The 20,090-nt window shown below is 36.7% G+C and overlaps 1 protein-coding gene across 1 annotated transcript in view; it reads right to left on the minus strand.

Annotated features, from left to right (window-relative positions):
- LOC306885122 (alpha-catulin-like) overlaps positions 1–20,090 on the minus strand; it is a 53,296-nt gene that overhangs the window by 10,389 nt on the left and 22,817 nt on the right. The window contains exons 2-8 of the mRNA XM_079441467.1: positions 17,182–17,371; positions 12,220–12,407; positions 10,802–10,921; positions 7,396–7,485; positions 4,733–4,903; positions 4,043–4,243; positions 917–1,006 (exon numbers count right to left, since the gene is read on the minus strand). Coding sequence (XP_079297593.1) covers positions 917–1,006; positions 4,043–4,243; positions 4,733–4,903; positions 7,396–7,485; positions 10,802–10,921; positions 12,220–12,407; positions 17,182–17,371 — 1,050 coding nt within the window. The remainder of the gene's footprint in view (positions 1–916; positions 1,007–4,042; positions 4,244–4,732; positions 4,904–7,395; positions 7,486–10,801; positions 10,922–12,219; positions 12,408–17,181; positions 17,372–20,090) is intronic.

The following is a 20,090-nucleotide window of genomic DNA, read 5'->3' on the forward strand; positions in this document are numbered from 1 at the left end:
CAATAGTTTTAGCAACATACTTCAGTGTTTTAATTTATTATGAACAATATGAATTATATGAACAACCAGTCAGCAATTGTACTGAGGGGGATGTTTAAATGACACCTTTTTCAACTAAAAATAGACAACATTTTATGCGTTTTGGCCAATCATTTAAATGACAGCGGCGCTTTGTTTTTTTACTGTTTGCATCTGGACTATTTTTTTTAGTATTACTTTAGAATACTGTTTAGTATTCTTTTGTTCTGTAATGCCTGTCAACAAATAATTTTGTATATAATTTATGCTACAGTATATTGTTATGTTGCAATAAAACTGTAATTGTACTGATTTAAGTTTCACAAAGCAGTTGTTTCGAGACATCCTCAACATCATCATGAAAGTTATGATGACTTGCAAACTAGTAAGTTTATTTATTTAGTTAGCATTTTTGTAGAATTTGTTGCCTTTGTGACAGGACAGATCGGAGCAGACAATAAGCAAAGTGGGAGAGAGAGGGGGTGGGATTGGGAAAGGTCCTTGAGTCGGCATTCGAACACGGGACGTTCGTAGCGCAACGGCGCTGTATGTTGTTGGCGCGCTGCTCACAAAGCTATTGGTACTGACTTTGTGCCATTTATTAAAAGAATTAACTTATAAAAGTCATTTGATTGTGAATCAGATTACAGTGGCCCGATTTGTTTTTCTATGTTCAGACAATGCAATAAAAAGATAAGCGGTCTTTGTTTTACTCTTATCTCATGACATTCAAATGCAAATTCACAAATTAAGTAAATATGTTATTGCACTGTAAATTCAGCACAAGTGATACAGGGAACACTGGGATGGATGCTTCTGAAGAAAGATTTTGATTTTGTTTTAGATGCTTGGCTCATGGGATTCAATCCCTGTGCGTAGCTTGTCACAAGAATCTCACCTCTCGCCTGAGATCACTGACACTCTGACAAGTCTTCAAAATAGAGAGCTCCATCTCGTCCGTGGCCTCTTTGGCTTTAAGCGATTGCTGCTGCAGGGGAAAAGAAACACAAACAACGATAGAAAGGGAATTTAACACACTGCAAACAGGATGATTTTCAACCAGTTGAACATGCATCCATGCTGAAAAGCCGTCAAGTTTCAACACAAGTGTCAGTGGCCCAAGCAACCTGAAAAATGGACTTTGTTAGACATGACAGTCTTTATCCGCAGCTTTCTCTTCAGAGGACAGGCAGACAGGTGGGTGGGATTGCTTTCCGATGGGATTACGACAGGGTGTCAACACAAGCATGCCACAGAAGCCGTGTGAATGTTTGAAGCGCTCTCATCTTCCGTGCTTTACTCTGAGACGTCACACTGGAACTTAAACAGTCATTGCACTTCAGTGAACACATTCCGAATGTTTCTGTCACTGTAATGGTGGACAGGTAAAGTGGGGAACAATCCAGATATTACCATGTAAAAACAACGCAGTCTCTAAATACATTTTGGCTAATGACAGCTGAGACATATACATGGTAACTCATAAACATTCAAGGACTCGTAAAAAGAAGAAATGCAGTGCTTGAGGGAGGAAAATCCATGCCCATGGTCTGTTCATTGACAGTCGCACTTAAAAATGTCAAGAGCTTGTTTAAATGGACAGTTCCAACCCGATTGGCTGGGTTTATGGAGTCCATGAGTGATGGTCGACAGGTTCTTTCAATTTGGATCAAAGTCATGTTACAAAGGTGCTGGGTTTATACATTGAGTGTTCTTAAGGATGAACGAATTACTAGATTTGAAGTCTGGATTTGTATGAAAATTGACAAGCTGGTATTCTACAAGCAGAAGTGTATATTTCACCTTGGGTTCTGTATTTCTTTTTGGAGAACAGGAATTATGACCATAATGTTTCAAATTTCCACACTAAGCTATTATTTTGGTTAATCCCTTTCAGTTAAACTCTTCCCTAAATAGCATGTAAAACAAAACAAATTGTCACTTTAGATGTTGGTCTCTTCCTGTCTAAGTGGGCGATTCTTGGCCAGAATCAGCTGCAACGAGGACCACACATCAATCGTCTGGCTTCATGAGACTAATGAAAACTGGAAAACTGTTTAATTGGAGGCAGGCATTACATCCTCAAAAACTACACATGAGAAAACAATCAAATGTATAGAAATACAACAAATAAATATAAAGAAATCTGGGACCTTTTTTTATATAAAGAAACACTGTACAACAGAACACAAGCAGATAAAGATTCAAAGGTGTTCTACTGGATTAATTACTGTGTAATTTCTTGCAGAAATGGATAAATGTAATAATACACTACTGTTCAAAAGTTTGGGGTCAGCAATTTTTTTTAATTTGAAAAGTGACAATAAAGTGACAATAAAGGCATTTATAGAAGATTTCTATTTCAAATAAATTCTGTTTTCTATTCTATAACATTCTATTCATGAAATACTCCAAGATGTATGACTGTTTCACAACTGAAAATTAATAATGATAGGATGATTTCTGAAAGATCATGTGACACTAAAGACTCGAGAAATGGCTGATGAAAATTCAGCTTTACCGTCAAAGGAATAAATTACATTTTAAAATAAAATTTTAAATAAAAAATATTAAAACGGTTATTTTAAATTATATTAATATTCACAATATTACTGTTTTTACTCTGTTTTTATCAAATAAATGCAGCCTTGGTAAGCATAAAAGAAAAAAAATCTTACTGATTCCAAATTTTTGAATGTATTATATCTGCATTATCTGCCAGTTCTCTAGATATTGCATTGGCCTTTGAAAATCCAGATGATCGAGTGTCTGAAACATTTTCAAAAGGTCCTATACATTTTAACCAGTACATTTCCATGATTTGCAATTTTAAAAATCATTCAAATTCAGACCAATTCCACTATGTATCATTCAACTCAAAAACGTGGTTCCAAATCAGACTGTGGCTTTTGACTACATACTTAAGTGCAATTTCTAGCCTACAAAATAGATCAGCGAATAACTAGTAAATCTTATATTGATAGAAATTCCAGGACTTTTCCTTGACTTTAAAGATTTCATTTATGTCTTTTCCAGGCCAGGAAAAGAATAATTTTAAATTACTTAGTATTTAGGTTTTTCATGATTGGAGGAAGCCTGCATTTCATACATTTTAGGCTTCATATTCGCCATGTGTTCTTGTGAGATCACAATACTAGTAATGCCGAGGTCAGGGTTTTGATTCCCAGGAAACACATTTAAAGCACCAGAAGTCACGTAGGACAAATGAATAAGACCAAAAAAAATGTTGACATTTTCTAACATATGTAAAGTGAAAAAATTGCACTGACTCAGTCTTTTTCCTTGAACAGGGTTTTTCCTTCACAAGCCATTCAGTGTATAGTAATGAATACTGTGTAACTTTATATCAACCTTCAAATTAATGCTGCTATTAAACCATTAGAGAGTGCATGCATTTTAAAAACTTTTAATTTCATGTATTTTCTTTCTTTGCGACTTTTTCCTTTCTTTTCATCCCTCTATGGTTTAAATACATCAGAAGGTTTAGAGTCAACTCCACCTATGCACAAAGTCCTTATAACACAGTATCACACACAGAACAAATCATGTAGTTTCAATAAAGATTTTCTGAAAAGTATGCTGCTGCACAATAAAAGAAATCATGGCACAATGACAGGAAATGAATAGCTTATTCAAGAAACCAAATGCAGGAAGCAGGAGAGAATAAACACCTATAGATTTGCATTGTAAGGCTTATTTTTCCCAGTGTATGAGGCACAGTGAGAGTATGAGGTTCATGGGCAGTTACTCCACAGGAGAAGAATCACAAAGAACATCCTTCACACTGCACAACAAAGATGTGAAGAACAGATATACAGCCAAGTGAAACGTTTGTGTTAAGATATGAATAAGAGAACAAGTTAAGGACACAAATCAATGTCGTACAGCTGCACTGGGATGCAGTTTGGACTTTTCCTCCTGCTGTTACCATTAAGTGAGAATCAAGTCATACGGTGAATGATTGGTCAGTGCAGTCTCTAATGTGTGTATGTGTCCCTCTTACCGCGTGCCTCCATGTGTTGGTGAGCTGTTTGGTCTCCTGACGTGTGATCTGGCAGAGCTGTATGATTGTCTCTCTCTGCTCATGGCTGGTGTAGGCAGAGTCTGTAAAGTCTTCGGTTTTCTCCACCAGAGCTTCCAGCTGAGCCGCCACAGCCTCACAGGACACACAGTACAGAGAGTCTCTCAGACCCTCCACTTTAACCTGAAACATGCATACAAGCATCTGGTGAGATACTGATTCATGATATACCATTTATTGGCTAATGTCTGCATTTTTATATTATATTGGATATTTAATGGTTTCATCCATAATATTAAAATAATTATCACTATCAGTCAAAATTTCTTCTGCTTCTGACAATTTTTTTAGGGCACCTTAATGGGTGAAGTGTGTAACCTAAGTGGCACCAAAAAAATATTTTATAAAATTATTTTAATTCAGAAGTTCCTGGTTGGTAAGATTTTGTAATGTTTTTGAGAGACGTCTCTCATGCTTACCGATGCTTCATTTATTTGATCAAAAATACAGTAATATTGCAAAGTATTATTACAATTTCAAGTAACTGTTTTCTATTGTAATATACTTTGAAATGTAACTTATTCACAACAATACCTTTTTTAAAGACGTCTTTAAAATATAAACTTTATCCATTGAGGCATCTATATAAGAGCCCTTGGCCTACACCTGCACCTTAAAGTCTTTAATCCCAGCGTAGATGCTGACAGGAAGTGCTTTGGCCTCCCCACCGCTCCTCGTGTCAGTCACAATCTCAATGACTTGCTCCAGGGCCAGACGCATACGCTGGAAGACTGCTTCTTTGTTGATTCGTGCCGATTCGCAGTCTGGATGTCTCAGACAAGTCTGAGAGGCAAAGAGGAACAAAAATTATCTTCAAAATGCAGAGGAACAACAAAAGTGTGGCTGCAAAATTTGATATCTAAACAGGGTGTTATTAAATTTTTTAGAATAAGGAAAGGAAAACACCCTTTTTAGAGGAATGAACAAGCTCAATTATGGCAAAAACCCTTATGAAAAAGTGTCATTGATGGCATCAGATGGTACAACCTGAATTCCGGAAATGTTGGGAAGTTTTTTAAATTTGAATAAAATGAAAACTAAAAGACTTTCAAATCACATGAGCCAATATTTTTTATACACAGTAGAACATAATATAGATAACATAACAAATGTTTAAACTGAGAAATTTTACACTTTTATCCACTGAATGAGCTCATTTCAAATTTGATGCCTGCTACAGGTCTCAAAAGAGTTGGCACGGGGGCAACAAAGGGCTGAAAAAGCAAATCATGGACGCCGTGTCCTCTGGGCTAAAGAGGAGGGAGACCTCACAGCGTGTCATCAGCGTTCAGTTCAAAAGCCAGCATCTCTGATCATAAGTGCATACGGTATGGGCAGCTTGCATGTTTTGGAAGGCACTATGAATGCTGAAAAGTATATAAAGGTTTTAGAGCAACATATGCTCCCCTCCAGACGACGTGTATTTCAGCAGGACAATGCAAAACCACAGCTATTACAACAGCATGGCTTCGTAGTGGAAGAGTCCGGGTGCTGAATTGGTCTGCCTGCAGTCCAGATCTTTCACCTATAGACAACATTTGGTGCATCATTAAACTAAAAATACGTCAAAGAAGACCACAAACTCTTCAGCAGCTGGAAACCTATATCAGGCAAGAACGGGACCAAACTGCAACACCAAAACTCCAGAAACTCATAACCTCGATGCCCAGACGTCTTCAAACTGTTTTGAAAAGAAGAGGAGATGCTACACCATGGTAAACATGCCTCCGTCCCAACTATTTTGAGACCTGTAGCAGGCATCAAATTTGAAATGAGCTCATTTTGTGCATAAAACTGTAAAATTTCTCAGTTTAAACATTTGTTATGTTATGTTATCTATATTATGTTCTACTGTGTCTAAAAAATATTGGCTCATGTGATTTGAAATTCTTTTAGTTTTCATTTTATTCAAATTTAAAAAACGTCCCAACATTTCCAGAATTCGGGTTGTAATATCTTGGTACTTTAATAGCCATTAGACAACCATGGTGCTTTGTGAATACTATATAGCATACCATACTCCAAGGGATGTGTAATATACATGTCTAAAATCTGTGATATCACCGTGGCAAAAACCATGGCACATGTACAGATCAGTACAACAATAACATTGTACTTTTTCATGAGTAAGACCTAACATTGGTTAGATCTTGGACTCCAAGATACATCTGGTTTATAAAATAGTATTAATAAAATATTATTTGAGAGCAATTCAGGTGAACGTACATAAAGGCTCTCATTCAATAATAATTGTGTACAAGCTTTCTTACGAGTGCAGGAAAAGTTCTCATGCAAAATTTCAATACATAATTAAAAATGTGATATATACATAACTTTGTATATATAAATGTTTTATTATTTTATTTGATCAAACAGTCAATATAAACAGTAATATTGTGAAATATAATTACAGAAGTTTCTATTTTGATATATTTAAAACTAATATAATTCATGTGATGTCAAAGCAGAATTTTCAGCATCATTACTCCAGTCTTCAGCATCACATGGTCCGTCAGAAATCATTCTAATATGATTTACTGCTCAAGAAACATTCATTATCAATGTTGAAAACAATTGTGCTGCCTCATATTTGTGAAAACTGTGATACTTTTATTTGAAACAGACCCCAAACTTCTGAACAGTAATAATGTATTATACATATAGATATGTAAAGTATTATACAGATAATCAAATATTATTATATATAATGTGATCACAGTCATATTCAAAATTATAATATATGTTGAAATATATGGTCACCACAAATTATTTGCTCATTGGTTTAGCGTAAGGCCCATTCACACCAAGAACGATAACTATAAAGATAACTATAAAGATAATATTAGCGTCCACACCAGCGGATGATATCGTCTGTATATTTTAAGCACACGCTCGTCTGCCGCTTTAAATTCTTGAGCTGGTTACAGCAGGATTGATTCTTATTGGCTGTAGATGTTTTTATCGTTCATCAGCTGGGAAAAAATTATTCTGAAAATGATTCCAAGGATATTGTTTCTCTGTGCCTTTATCGTTATAGTTGTGGTGTGGACTGCTATTCTTTAATACTGAGAACGATTTTTAGAACTATATCTTTCACGTTACCTTTCTAGTTATCGTACTTGGTGTGAACGGGCCTTTATTCCTAAATTTGTATCTTTTTTGACGCCTCATTATTTCTGCAAGATAACATTCACACTCAGGTTTTTACGCAGAAATACACACGTTGATATTAACATGTTTTAGACAGCAGATGGTACTCTCTTCCACAATCCTACCTTCGAGGCTGTGAGGAGCATCATGGTGCATTTCTCCAGCACAGCACGTGCGGCAGCCATCCGAGCTCTTTTCTTTTCATCCTTCAGATCCTGAGGAAAACAAGCATCCACAAGACAAATAGGAGAAAACATGCAATGCCTCGAGTGCTTTCAAGTGTTCTGAAATCTCACCTTAGGTTTAAGGCTGGAATTACACCGTGTTATCAATTTAGTTCAGTTAAGATTTCCACAAAGTGCTTATGAAAGACATCTGACAATCATAATAAAACTAACGTTTCTAACAAATCAAGTGCACTTGACTTGAATCTTAGCCATCTGACACAGGCTGTCAGGAGATCTACAGAACTCATTCCACGTGTTCATTTTTCAAGGTCTTGCTTAGAATGAAGGGTAAATTTGGTCCTTGGTAGAGATAGCACTGACATAATGCCTTCCACCGACATGAAGCGAGCTGGAATATAACTCAATAGAGCTGCGCTCACTCGACGCGCCGAGAGGCATTAGGGATTTGTGACTGACAGACTGCGTGTGTGCATGACGGAGAGAATGAGAGGAACCGGATATCTCTCACCCCGGCTGGGAGCCATGGCTCACAAAAGGAGAAGTGATTATCTGTTATTATGTTCTTCTGAATAAAACTGAAAAGATGGAGGCCGCAGATTGGCAGGAAAGCTCTGCAGAGATAGGAATGTGAAGTGTTTGTGAAACATTATCAAACACATACAGAAGCTTCCTGTTTGAAACGAGAGAGCCTTTCCTATCAGTTCTCAGTGTCATATTCATATTACTACTTTCCTAATCATGATGCGACTCCAGAGGAGGCCTTGGGAGGAGAACCGGCCATGCACTGCAAGAAAAGTCAGTTGAAACCAGTTTCTGATGGGGCTGGTTTGATGTGGTTTCATGTGGTGATCGAGTAATCGTGAAGGCCAACATTGAGCCACAATGAGAGCGGCAGTGTTAGCACCAATGTTCCCTCTAAGCTGCGGCCGCGCAATAGATTTTTCAGACCGCGCACATTTTTCAGACCGCACAAACAATTTTTTTTTTTCAGGGGTTAAACGTCTGAGCATCAAAGGCGATGCAGGCTAGGGAATAAACATTTAAAATACTGACTTGTGACAACCAAGCCGGATGTACGTTAGAATGTTTACATATGACGTGACCAGTCTGGCGAAGAAGTTCGAAGCGCTTCTGGAGGAAGCAGACGATGCGGTCCCGGGGGGGCATTTGTCAACAATACAACGAATTCAAGTTCATGGTTAATGAAAAAAGGAAAATCGGACTGCTCATATCATTTTCTGAGATTGTAACCTGGTCGCTGAAAAGTGAGCATTTTCCAGATCTGGTACAACTTCTTGACATTTGTGGCACATTCCAAGCATCCAGCGCCGACTGTGAACACGGTTTCAGTCTAATGAATGCCATTAAGACAAAATCGCGCAACCGCCTTGAAGTTTTCCATTTGGACCAACTGATGAGAATTAAATCAAGGCAAAAAGAGGGTCCTATAGACCTTGACAAGGTCTACAACCACTGGAAAGGGGACAAAGACAGGCGAGAGAAGATTTGAGGTAGAATTTTAATAGACCTATTAGGCCTAATATAGATCAAAGTGATCTTGAGAACTGCAACAACATTTTGACATATGTTTAGTCATTGAATCATGTAAGTTAATTCTGTTTTAATATATTTGCAGTTGTTTAATGTAATTATGATTTTGTGTTTTGAAGAGAAATGATGTTTCTCTTTTGGTTAACCTGTTTTTCAGATGCTGTTCTTTGGAGAGATGTGTCTTCCATAGGCCTGCAGACAAGATGAGCCACATAGCCAGATAGGCCTATCATCCTCAATGAAATTCAAATGACATGTTTTGTAATCTAGTTTGTTGCACTAGTTTGTTGCACAGTTATTAAATTGTTTATATAGGCTACCTTTAGGAAAAATTACACCATGTCAATTTAATAGGCCTATAATTATTGTTAAGCACTGCTTTAGCATTTTTCTTTCAATGAAGTTCTACTTAAATGTTGTATCTGCTGAGAAATGACTAAACATCTTGGATACTTTTATTTTTTATATATATCATTATCAGTCATAACCAGTGAACCAGTCATAACCTCTCTAAACCTTATTGAAACCTTATCAACCAAAGATTCTTTAAGTTCAACTAAACTGACTGGTAAAACACCATCATTAAAATGTTCCCAAAGTCCAACCATTATAAAGGATATTGAATAAATATCAACCTTGTAGACATACTGATGCATTTGCTGTCATCTCTTTGAATCCCCTATGGCTAACGCAGGCTCGTGGTCATTTTCGGCAGGTCATGTGGTTGCGAATTGCTCACAGTACTGAAATGTGCGCTCAGAAAAAAAAAAAATTTGCTCAGTGCTGAAAAAAATTAGAGGGAACGTTGGTTAGCACACTTTTGGACACCAATGTAAATCAGTACTACACTGGCCATAACATTGATAGAATTGATGTTTTTATTTATTACTTAAAATCTATGGCTGTCCATACAATTACATTAAAATGTAGTTCTTTAAAATGAATAATAAAGCAATTACTGAAGATTTCCAGTCTTCAAATAGCAGAATAAGTGGCCCTTCACACAGAACACATTTTTTTATTTCATTGTTTTTCTATGCAAACATACAGACGTTTTTGACCATTGCCATCTTTTGCAACATCTTGCATTTGACAGAATGTTTTAAGCTACGATGATTCTTTGTGAATTGCCCCCTAAAACAGTAAAACCTTTCTTTTTCAGGCAAATTTTAAGCAGATCCATTAGCAGCCGGGACCCCAGTTTAAAAGCTCTCGCTCTATATCAACATCAGTATCAGCTTTTGACAAACCCGTATCTAATCTCCACCCAGCAGCAAAACTAGCTTGACCATATGCAGGTACGATATGGTTTTTTTTCCAACCGCACTTAAATTAAAAAAATTCTAGCATTAATTTATAAACACAGTACAGTTCCCTGATCTTGCATATGTTTTTGCATTGCAAACACACGCTGAAATGAGCGTTAAAATTGTGAATTCCTCTTAATAAGCACCACTAGCATTTCGCTCCATCCATCTGTTTTGCACTGCGGTCGAGTGTATCTTACCCCAAAGGTTTTTATCAGTGGAGTTTGAGAGCTGCTGATTGAAATAGCAGTGTGCAACATAGTTCAGTTCTTATAACTAAAATCCCTCCATTATCTTCCCCTTCTCCCCTCATCCGATGTATAAATCTACACTGGCTATACACATCTGCCATAGGAAGTGTCCTTATCAGTGTCTGATTATCTGTAAAGTGAAGTGAGGGAACGATGGAGAGTGAGCAGGGGGATGTGTGTGCGTCTGTGTGTGAGAGAGAGATAGAGAGAGAGGGGGGGGGGGGGGTCACTTACATTCTGTCGGTCTCCTGTGAGATGGGCAAACTCTACCATCTCGTTCCCAAATTGGCTGAAGATTTGGACAAATTCCTGAAAAGTGCTGACTCTCTCCAGCTGCCCCAGGGTAAACAGCACCTGCACACATACATAAAACCCATGTCTTTCTCAGCTACAGCCCTGAGAAAAAAAATGTACTGCATCAAGGTTGCTTTCATAATGTGTTTTTAGAAATTAGCTTTCTCTCACATGTCTGTCCTAAGAAATAAAAACAGACTCAACTGAGACAACTGCTGATATACAGTAAGAGCATACTATATACTTTAAGAGCATACTTTAAGTAGAGGCACTGTGGCAAATCTGAGCATAGTGTGTGATGCTGTTGAGATCGCTTCCAAAAGTCTTTCGATTACTAGGGATCTGAGAAGCAAAAGGCTTAATAAAGAAGAAGAATTTTGCTCCATTTCACTGTATAGAAAACAATTGAGATATTACTTCAGATTTATTGTGATTTTACTTTCTCGTGGCTATATGATCAACAAAATAAAAATGTATATATTAAGACTTTTTTATTGCAGTTGTCCAACAAAAAAAAGTTTAATTTATTTTTATTATAATAATAATAACAATAATTATTATTATTACTATATATATATATAAAAAAAAGAAATATATATTTCTCTCTTTTTTCACACATTTTCTGATAATTATTATTATAAAAATAAATAAAAAAAATTTGTTGGACAACTGCAACATACAGACATACTTTTATGTATTTCAATAGCTACAACAGTTGCAACCATTCCATAACGTAGTAGTTTTAACAAGGCCAAGTTTCTTAAACAACAAAAATACTCAAAATACTTAAATTCTTAAACCCCCATAACCATGTTTAAGTTACATATTAGTAGTGGTCATACATGCTGAGTCACACCGCAGAAACTGTGCTTAAAGAGCAAAGCATGAGTATGTGTAGGAAAGAAAACTCTTATGTACCTCAGCAGAAGCAGTCCGAGACACTCGCATGGGAGAAAATTGATAAGGGAAGCCTCTATTTGAGGTTAGCTAGCTAGGAGTGGGCATTATCAGGCATGGTCAGGGACAAATTCAATTGTGTTTCTCTCTAATGGAGAGCTGTTCTGCTGCCTGGCCATCCAAACATCACTAACTGGACATGATTAGCTCCAGATCTGAGAGCACAAACAGGCGCACACACATAGACACTGTCCACTTCCTCATCTCACCGACATGGATGTTAAGACAGGCCTCCTAGAAGGACTCTAAATATGTGGCCATGCAGCGATAGCATCTGAGAGCAACCACTAGCCTGTGTATGCGCCTGTGTACTCTTGTACTTGACAAGAAAAGATGAGTGCCATTTTGAGTGCTTGTAAAGGCCAGTGCATAAGTACTTGGACCCAGCAGACAATACGTACTTTGTTGCGAGAGCTTATGATCTGTTTGATAACGATGCAGTCTGCAAGCACCAGGACTTTGGTAACAGAGGAGAGCAGCATGCGAGCAGCTTTCACCATGCCAGTCCTGTCACTAAACACCGTGCTGCGCCCATCAACCTCACACTGCTCCAGACTGGACACATCCGTCAGCTGAGCTATGGCAGTGCCTGCAGGAGAAAAATGGCCGAATGTAAGAAAATTGCACACACACATATACAAACAAGTTTAGATGCAATAAGATATTGTTGTTAAAATGTTCAAACCGCTAATTACACTTCAGCATATAACTCCCATTATGGACTGAATGATGCCGCAAATCATGTGGATCGTTGAGAAGAGGTGTGTTATTACTTCTCTATGTGATCAGACTTAAGATTTAAGATAAAATCCTTAAGCTAATCACAGCTAAAGGATATTATATATTCTATATTATATTATAGAGACTTGAGGGTGGGCTTTACTGACTTAAACAACCATAAGGAAACCACCCAGGTCTTGTAAGTAACTACAAAAAATACTAAGAAACCCTCCAAATGCTTAGCAACCACTTACTTACATTTTATTTAAAATAAATAAATATGTATTTTTATTATATTATATATATATATATATATATATATATATATATCGATAACAAACAGTAATATTGTGAAATATTATTACTATTTCAAATAAGGTTTTTCCTTTTTAATAAACTTTAGAATGTAATTTATTCCTGAGATGGAAAAGCTGAATTTTCAGCATCATTATTCCAGTCTGTCACATGATCCTTAAAAATCTTTCTAATATGCTGATTTGCTACTCAAGAAACATTTCTTATCATTATCAATGTTGAATAATTATTTTTATGATTCTTTGATTAATAGAAAGTTCAAAGCATAATTATTACACTAACACAAACCATAAAAACTAAAAATGTTTTAGAATAAAAAAAACAAAAACAATTTTCTTTTTGATAACATCCAGAAAATCAGGTTCTGTCCGATTTAACCAACTTCTTGGGACATTTTTTTTTATTCATTACCAAAATATAGCTGGAATAGGCCACAAAAAGTAGTCAGACACATTTGGGACACTTTAAAATGTATGAATGGCATTGAGGCAACTCTATATAAATCCTCACTAGCACTGAAAATGCCCTGTAAGAAACACTTCAGGTCATGAAAAACAAAATACACACACTTAACATGTCTTCTCCTCCCTTAAAAACAAACACTTACAGTTAAATCAACAAGCATTCATAAAACTGCCACTGCTTTGAAACAAAAATATGCAATTTCAATAAGTTCATTCAACTTCAGCGCACATTAAGTCACACACCATTTGATTATTTACAAAGCAATCCATCACTCCGGGTGGTCACTTTTCAAAACATCAATAAACATCTCACTTTCCTCAGTGGGCGTCTACTAGCACACAACCCTGTCTAGACACAAATACTATATGCTGGCTTATTTTTGGGCAGGGTGGCAGAGCTGGAGTGTCATGTCCCAGTTGGAACGTGCTGAAAGGACACTTGAGTGCAGTTCCCTGCCTCGTGCCTCAATAAAGCAGTGTTATTCTGAGAGACGGAAAGACTGACACATTCAAAAGTGAAAGGAGAAAGAGGCTGAGGAATACAGACAGACGTTTTAGACATAGAAATGAGAGTAATTTCTGAGGGGAAACAGCTCTGTTCCATGTTAAATGACACATTTGTCCATCTGAAGACACCGTCCTGATTGCATCCGACAGCTTTTCTTTGTTAAATCTCAAAGTGGTTTTAACAATCAAGGTGCCTTGTGCAGAACGCTGCATTGTGGGACAAATTACATTGCCAGTTTGCGCACACCTATCCATAGTCATCTGACTGGGCACAATGCCCACATTTCCTGCTTTGTTGGTTTTCGTCTCTTGTTTAGCAGCGGCCATATTGAAACATTCTTGTTTCTGGAGGGGATTGTTTGCTGCCTCTGTGTCTTTCTTGAGCTTTGAAGCGGCGTCTTTGTGGAAGCTTATAGCTGAATCCCTTGTGCGGCACCGGAAATGTGGTGCTGTCCTTAGCGCCTGGCATTTTCAGTCAACTCTTTTTAGAGAGTTTCCTACTTTAAAGAGACACGGCCTCAGGCGTTCGGCTTGCATAGAGAGTGAAACATTGAGATTTCTGCGCCGATGCCCTTTAAAGACATCGTCTCAGCGTGCATCTGCTGCTTCTGAATACACTTCATTAATTTAAAGTACTATAGTATCAAATCGTAGCTTAAAAGCAGCTATCTATCCGTCTAGAAGGCCGAGAGGTCCCTGAGAAGCAAGACAAAGAAAAAATAATGCATTCTCAGCAAAACTGTATCTAGAGTTCCCAACCTTCAGGTTAAGAAAATGTTCAACTTTGTTTCAACTACAAATACTTTTATAAAGTATTTATATACTTTTGATTTTTATTAAAACTAACTGATTTTAATTTCTTTTTGTTATATTAAGAACACACAAAAAATGTCTTGATCATTTATTTTTGCTTTTAAAATGTCTTCTATGGATTGATTTTGTTTTCCGGCTCAGATGTTCAGTCTTAAAAATCCATCAGAAAAATATATTTTTAAAACTATAATCATTTAAAATGGTGAAATACATGAACAATTTAGAGATTTATTTTGTGAGCATTAATTATAGTATTTTTTACACAAAAGAGATAATTCAATAAAACAAATCAATTTTGCTTAACTAATAAAAATTACTGAAGTTTGTTTGTTACTAAGGAGAAAAAATCATCAAAGCATGCTTTAAGGTAAATATCATTTGGCAGATGAAAAGAATATTTTTTATTGTGCGTCAATTCTAATCAAGCTGTATTTTTTTCCAATTGTGCAAAAGTAAGAAAATATTATTTAATTGTATCAAATTAGAATACATAATGCTAGTCGGCTGTTTTATTTAAAAAAATTATAATTAAGAAAACATTCATGACCTTCAGATGAAAAAATGACAGAAACAACTGCTGGAAATTGCTAATAAACAACAGATTTATATGTAATGATATTTCATTTTATTTCTAAAAACCACAGAGCCAAAAGAGCCCATAGTTGAAGAAACAACCACAATGAATCGTATGCACTGCACTTTAAAACCACACAGACTAGTACTCAAAACACATCCTTCTCCATCCTTCCTGCCGCTGAGAAGATGAAAGCAAATCACAGCAATGTAATCTCTACATCATTCAAAAAAACCTCCTGGATTTAAAGACGTGCAGGCCACTGTGTCACATCTGTGGTTACACACAAAGTCACAGGTCATTTCTCAAATCAGGGCTTCCCCTTTTCAATGAAAGCTCTCTTTCATCTCCTTCAGACGATGTGCTCTCGTACTTCAGCTGAACTAGTTTAGTTATTCTATAAACAAAAAGATTTCACCACTCTATAACATCTGACTTATTCTCCTGAGAGGAGTCTACGTTACTTTTTCCCCACCTGCCTAAATGTGTTTTGGGCTAAACTTTTACCCGTCACACATGGGCGGCCAGTGTAATAATCAGGAGGATTAAATGCGTGGGTGAGCGTTCAAACACTGTGGGGAGTCTGATAACTAACTTGAAGCCAGTCTAATTCGGGTGTTGTTGCCCTGGGAGGTATGGAAAGGAAGGTGGGAGAGACCACCAACTATCTGTATTTATAGATACAGAACAGAGCTCCTATTATTTCAGACCGGAGGGACAAAAGTAAACCACAACACACTTTGAAACTTTGAGATGGTCGCATTTGATTGACACAGCACTTGTTTTGCTACTAAATACAGTCGTGCTACAAATTATTTGGACTCACACTTAATGGTGTATTAATTCATGACATTACATGATAAAATATCAAGTGGCATTTATTTCAAAGAAATTTATAAAAAAAAAAATAAAAAAAAATGCATCTCTAAACAATGAAAAATGTTTGAAAAAACAACAAATAATATTTATATTATATTTATGAAATAATATTTTCTCATAAAAAATAGGCCTATTCCAATAATGCTTTAACAACTTCAAAAAATTATTTTTTATAGTGCATTAATTCCTAGTCTATTAAATAAGTTAATGCAGAAACAAGTCATTCTCGGAATCATCCAGTTTTTATACAAAGCCTCACAGATGTCAACTCATATCAAATTTATTTATTTCATAACTGCAGCTGCTTGCCTTTGTAAACCTCTTTAAACCGTCAGAACAGATCAAATCTCTTTGTGCGAGTGTTGGTTATTCTAAGAGCAAGCACACAGCAACACTTCATCACAAACGAGAGATATGGAAACACACATTTGTGGGGTATTTTTAGGCAAACTCTTCAGAGACAGATGGGACATCGAGAGTTTAACAGAAGAGAAACTGCAGCACTCTCCCTTTCACATACCCCAACAGATTCAGGCATCATACAAAGAAAAAAGCTGCTCTTGGAAAAACAGCTGCAACCAATTTTAATCAAATTATAGCCTTGAAATATATTAAACTGTGCATATTTAAACCATGTATGTTAAGTTTTATTATTAATAATAAAACTTGATAGACTAACTTATGACATTTGGCAGTTGATTTTTCAATTGGCTACATCCCACATGACGACAAATTGATCTGGATAGACTGGAAGTTAATTAGTCTTTCAATTAGTATTTATATGAAACAAAGTTATATGTTTCACAAAGACAGCAGTTATGTGTCTCTGAATTTCAATCCATTTTATTTTACTTGCTTAAATTAAACTTGAAATGCAATTCCTATGTGCTACATCAATTAAATTAGATTTGAAAGGAATTTCAAATCAATTTTGCATGGTGTAGAACCCTGACAGGCAGTCCTGAGCTTGTTGACAAGTTCCACAATGTTTAACCCAGCTGTCCATTTCCTGTTCCTCGTTGCCTGGTAACTCTACCCATTAAAACTGCCTATGTGTCATTGCTCTTCCAGTTGAGTACTGTCAGACTAACCTGCTCTCCGGGCCTCAAAGCAAGCCAGTCCCATCTCGTCCTTCAAGTCTTCATTCTCTGCTGCAATGGCTTCACCCACCGCCACGAAGCGGCCAACTGCAACACTGACCGCCTGCCCCACTCTCTGGATGGCCCGTAAGGTCTTCTCCGTCTTCTTGAGCTTGTCTTTGTGATTGATCAGTGTGGTAATCTGGAAAGAGACAAACAAAGCAATGTTTAGCAAAATAATGTTTAATATGGTACAGATTTCAACAAAAAAACAGTAAGAAGTTTTTGCATTTTGGCTTTTTGAAAGAAGTCTCTTATGCTCACCAAAGCTGCATTTATTTGATCAAAAACATGGTAATACTGTGTAACATAAATACAATTTAAAATAACTGTTTTCTATTTTAATATATTTTAAAATCTAGTTTATTCCTCTGTTGGCAAAGCAGAATGTTCAATGGAAATTACTCAAATTTGATCCATCTAATGTGTCATTGCTGAATAATTTCTTCAGAAAATAAAAAATTGCTGACCCCAAACATTTAAATGGTAGTGTGCGATGCTTGTACAATGGAGAAAGAGTAGGATAACAAGCAGTACAAGAATGAAAGTGAGTATCCTCTTCATCAACATATGTTTAATATCACACACTCTCACACTTTCGGATACAATCACAGCTACGGTCTTCTGTATGTGTCAGGATTGACTTCATAAATCATTTACTCGGAGCCCTTTAAATTTCCACTCTCAAGAGCTGAAATCCCTCACCTCCTGCTGATGGGTAATGGCAGGTGGCCTGCTAAAGGAAACCTTTAATTGGAGTACAACAGCAGGGAGCATGGACAACAAGTGCCTGAGAATAATACACTAAAACAGGCCACATGGAGCAAACAGGAGCCTACATGTGCTACTGCCAACCAGTCAATAACAACATGACAACTTTCACTGATAAGAATCCTTTTAGAAGTATGCAAATAATGTCCTTCCTAATATTTAGAATTTTAGCTTAGAATTGCATATAATCAGCGACAGATTTCTCCTGCTCAGCAGCGTACATTTCAGCATGGATAGTGAATGATGAATGAATCTCGTACGCTTCATATTTACATTCCTCACAAATGAGTCATCTGTGGTTTGACGTTTGGCATCATCCATCTATCTTTTCGGAATTCACTTAAAGGGGCCATTTCCCAGCTCACAGGAAACTTTCTTAGTACTTTGGCAAGGTTCTTTCAAAAGATATTTAAGATATTTAAAGGTTCAGTCACATAAACAGCAGATGAAAATAGACCTAAAAACTAACTTGCAAAAAGAAATATTGACCACATATGGACTTCAGGGAAAGTAATAAAATGGAACACATGTAATACTGTGGAGACTTCACACTCTGTACATTTTGCTTTGTGCTGTTATAATTTGTCATTCTGAGGGAGTTCTTTGAATCATTCCCATGCAGTCTTATGTCGACACCCACATACAGAAGGAGAGAGTGATAAATTAGGGGGAGGTGTTTCTACGTCATCCTGTGGTCCAGCGCTTGCTCTGTGTCTGACACATCTCCCTGAAGATGGCTGTAATCAGACGCTCAGGTGAGAGATAAAGGGCCCTGTCCCTGCCTCACCGCTCCTCCGACCAATATTAGACGGCTATGAGCCGTCCTGCCAACAAAATGAGGGCCATCCATGAGTCATAGATGGAGAAAAATGAAACATTCCCTGAGGAGGGAAAAAAATCCAGTTGGAGGAAAAGAGTGTGAGGGGGCTGTGAACAATGGAGGGTTGAATGGTTCAATGTTAACATTACGTCAACAGTTCTGGAAAAGCACCACGTATAATGTTTATTCAGAGTTCAAGATGCTTATCTCACAATTTCGGCTCAGGCAGTATGATGGTATATGTTGTGCAATGGACAACAAAAAAGCTACTGATCCTGCTGGACTGTTAATATCATGGTATATTAATTGGGCGAAACAAACAAAAAAAAATTACATTTTATACAGTATTTATTTGATCAAAAATAACAATAAAATTTATAATGTTAAATAAAATTTTGAAATTTTCTATTTTATTATAGTTCAAAATGTATTTTATTCATGTGATGGTAAAGCTAAATTTTCAGCATCATTACTGTAGTCTTTAGTATCACATGATCCTTCAAAAATCATTCTAAAATGCTGATTTGTGCTCAAGAAACATTTTTATTATTATCAATGTTAAAAAAAAAATCACGATTTTGTGATGAACGTACAAAAGAACAACATTTGTTTACATTATAAATGTAAATCCTTGCTGAATAAATTTTTTTTTTTAATCTTTTTAAACTATATAACACATATATCATAACATAAAATCACCCATACCGCCTACATATTTGGTGATACCCTTAATTCTGCTGATGGAAATGTTGGCAGGCGACTGTAGTGTGAGTAAATGAGTGAGGGAGTGTTTGAGTCAGTGTGTGAATGTGTGTGTGAATCCAGCATGGCCTCAGTAAAGGTAATGTTGTGGTGACACTCACATGTCCTTCAGCAGTGGCAGTGCTCCAGCGTGAGACACTGACCCAAGACCGGCTCCAGTCTTACTCGCTGAAGTCAGGCCACAGAAACATGAGAAAGGTCTTAAGATCCATGCACACAAACTGTTTAAAGCATTGGCACACGTGTCTCTGAGTGAGAAGCACAGGCTGAGTGAAAGTGAGAAAGCACCATGTGTATTTTTATGTGTCAGAGGGAGAGCGTGGTGGCACTCATAACTTCCTGTTGGTGGATTAGCACATGGCCCACTCTGCCTATGTCAACAAAAAAGAGGCTGCATTAAAAAACACATTGATTCAACAGCAATCGCTTCTGCCTAAAAGCTGCTGGCAGTGTCAAAGCCCAGAGGGCCATTTTTATCTTGTGCAAAGATAAAGCTGAAAACTCGCTT

Source organism: Barbus barbus (genome assembly GCF_936440315.1).
Source record: "Barbus barbus genome assembly, chromosome: 19".
NCBI classification, from domain to species: domain Eukaryota; kingdom Metazoa; phylum Chordata; class Actinopteri; order Cypriniformes; family Cyprinidae; genus Barbus; species Barbus barbus.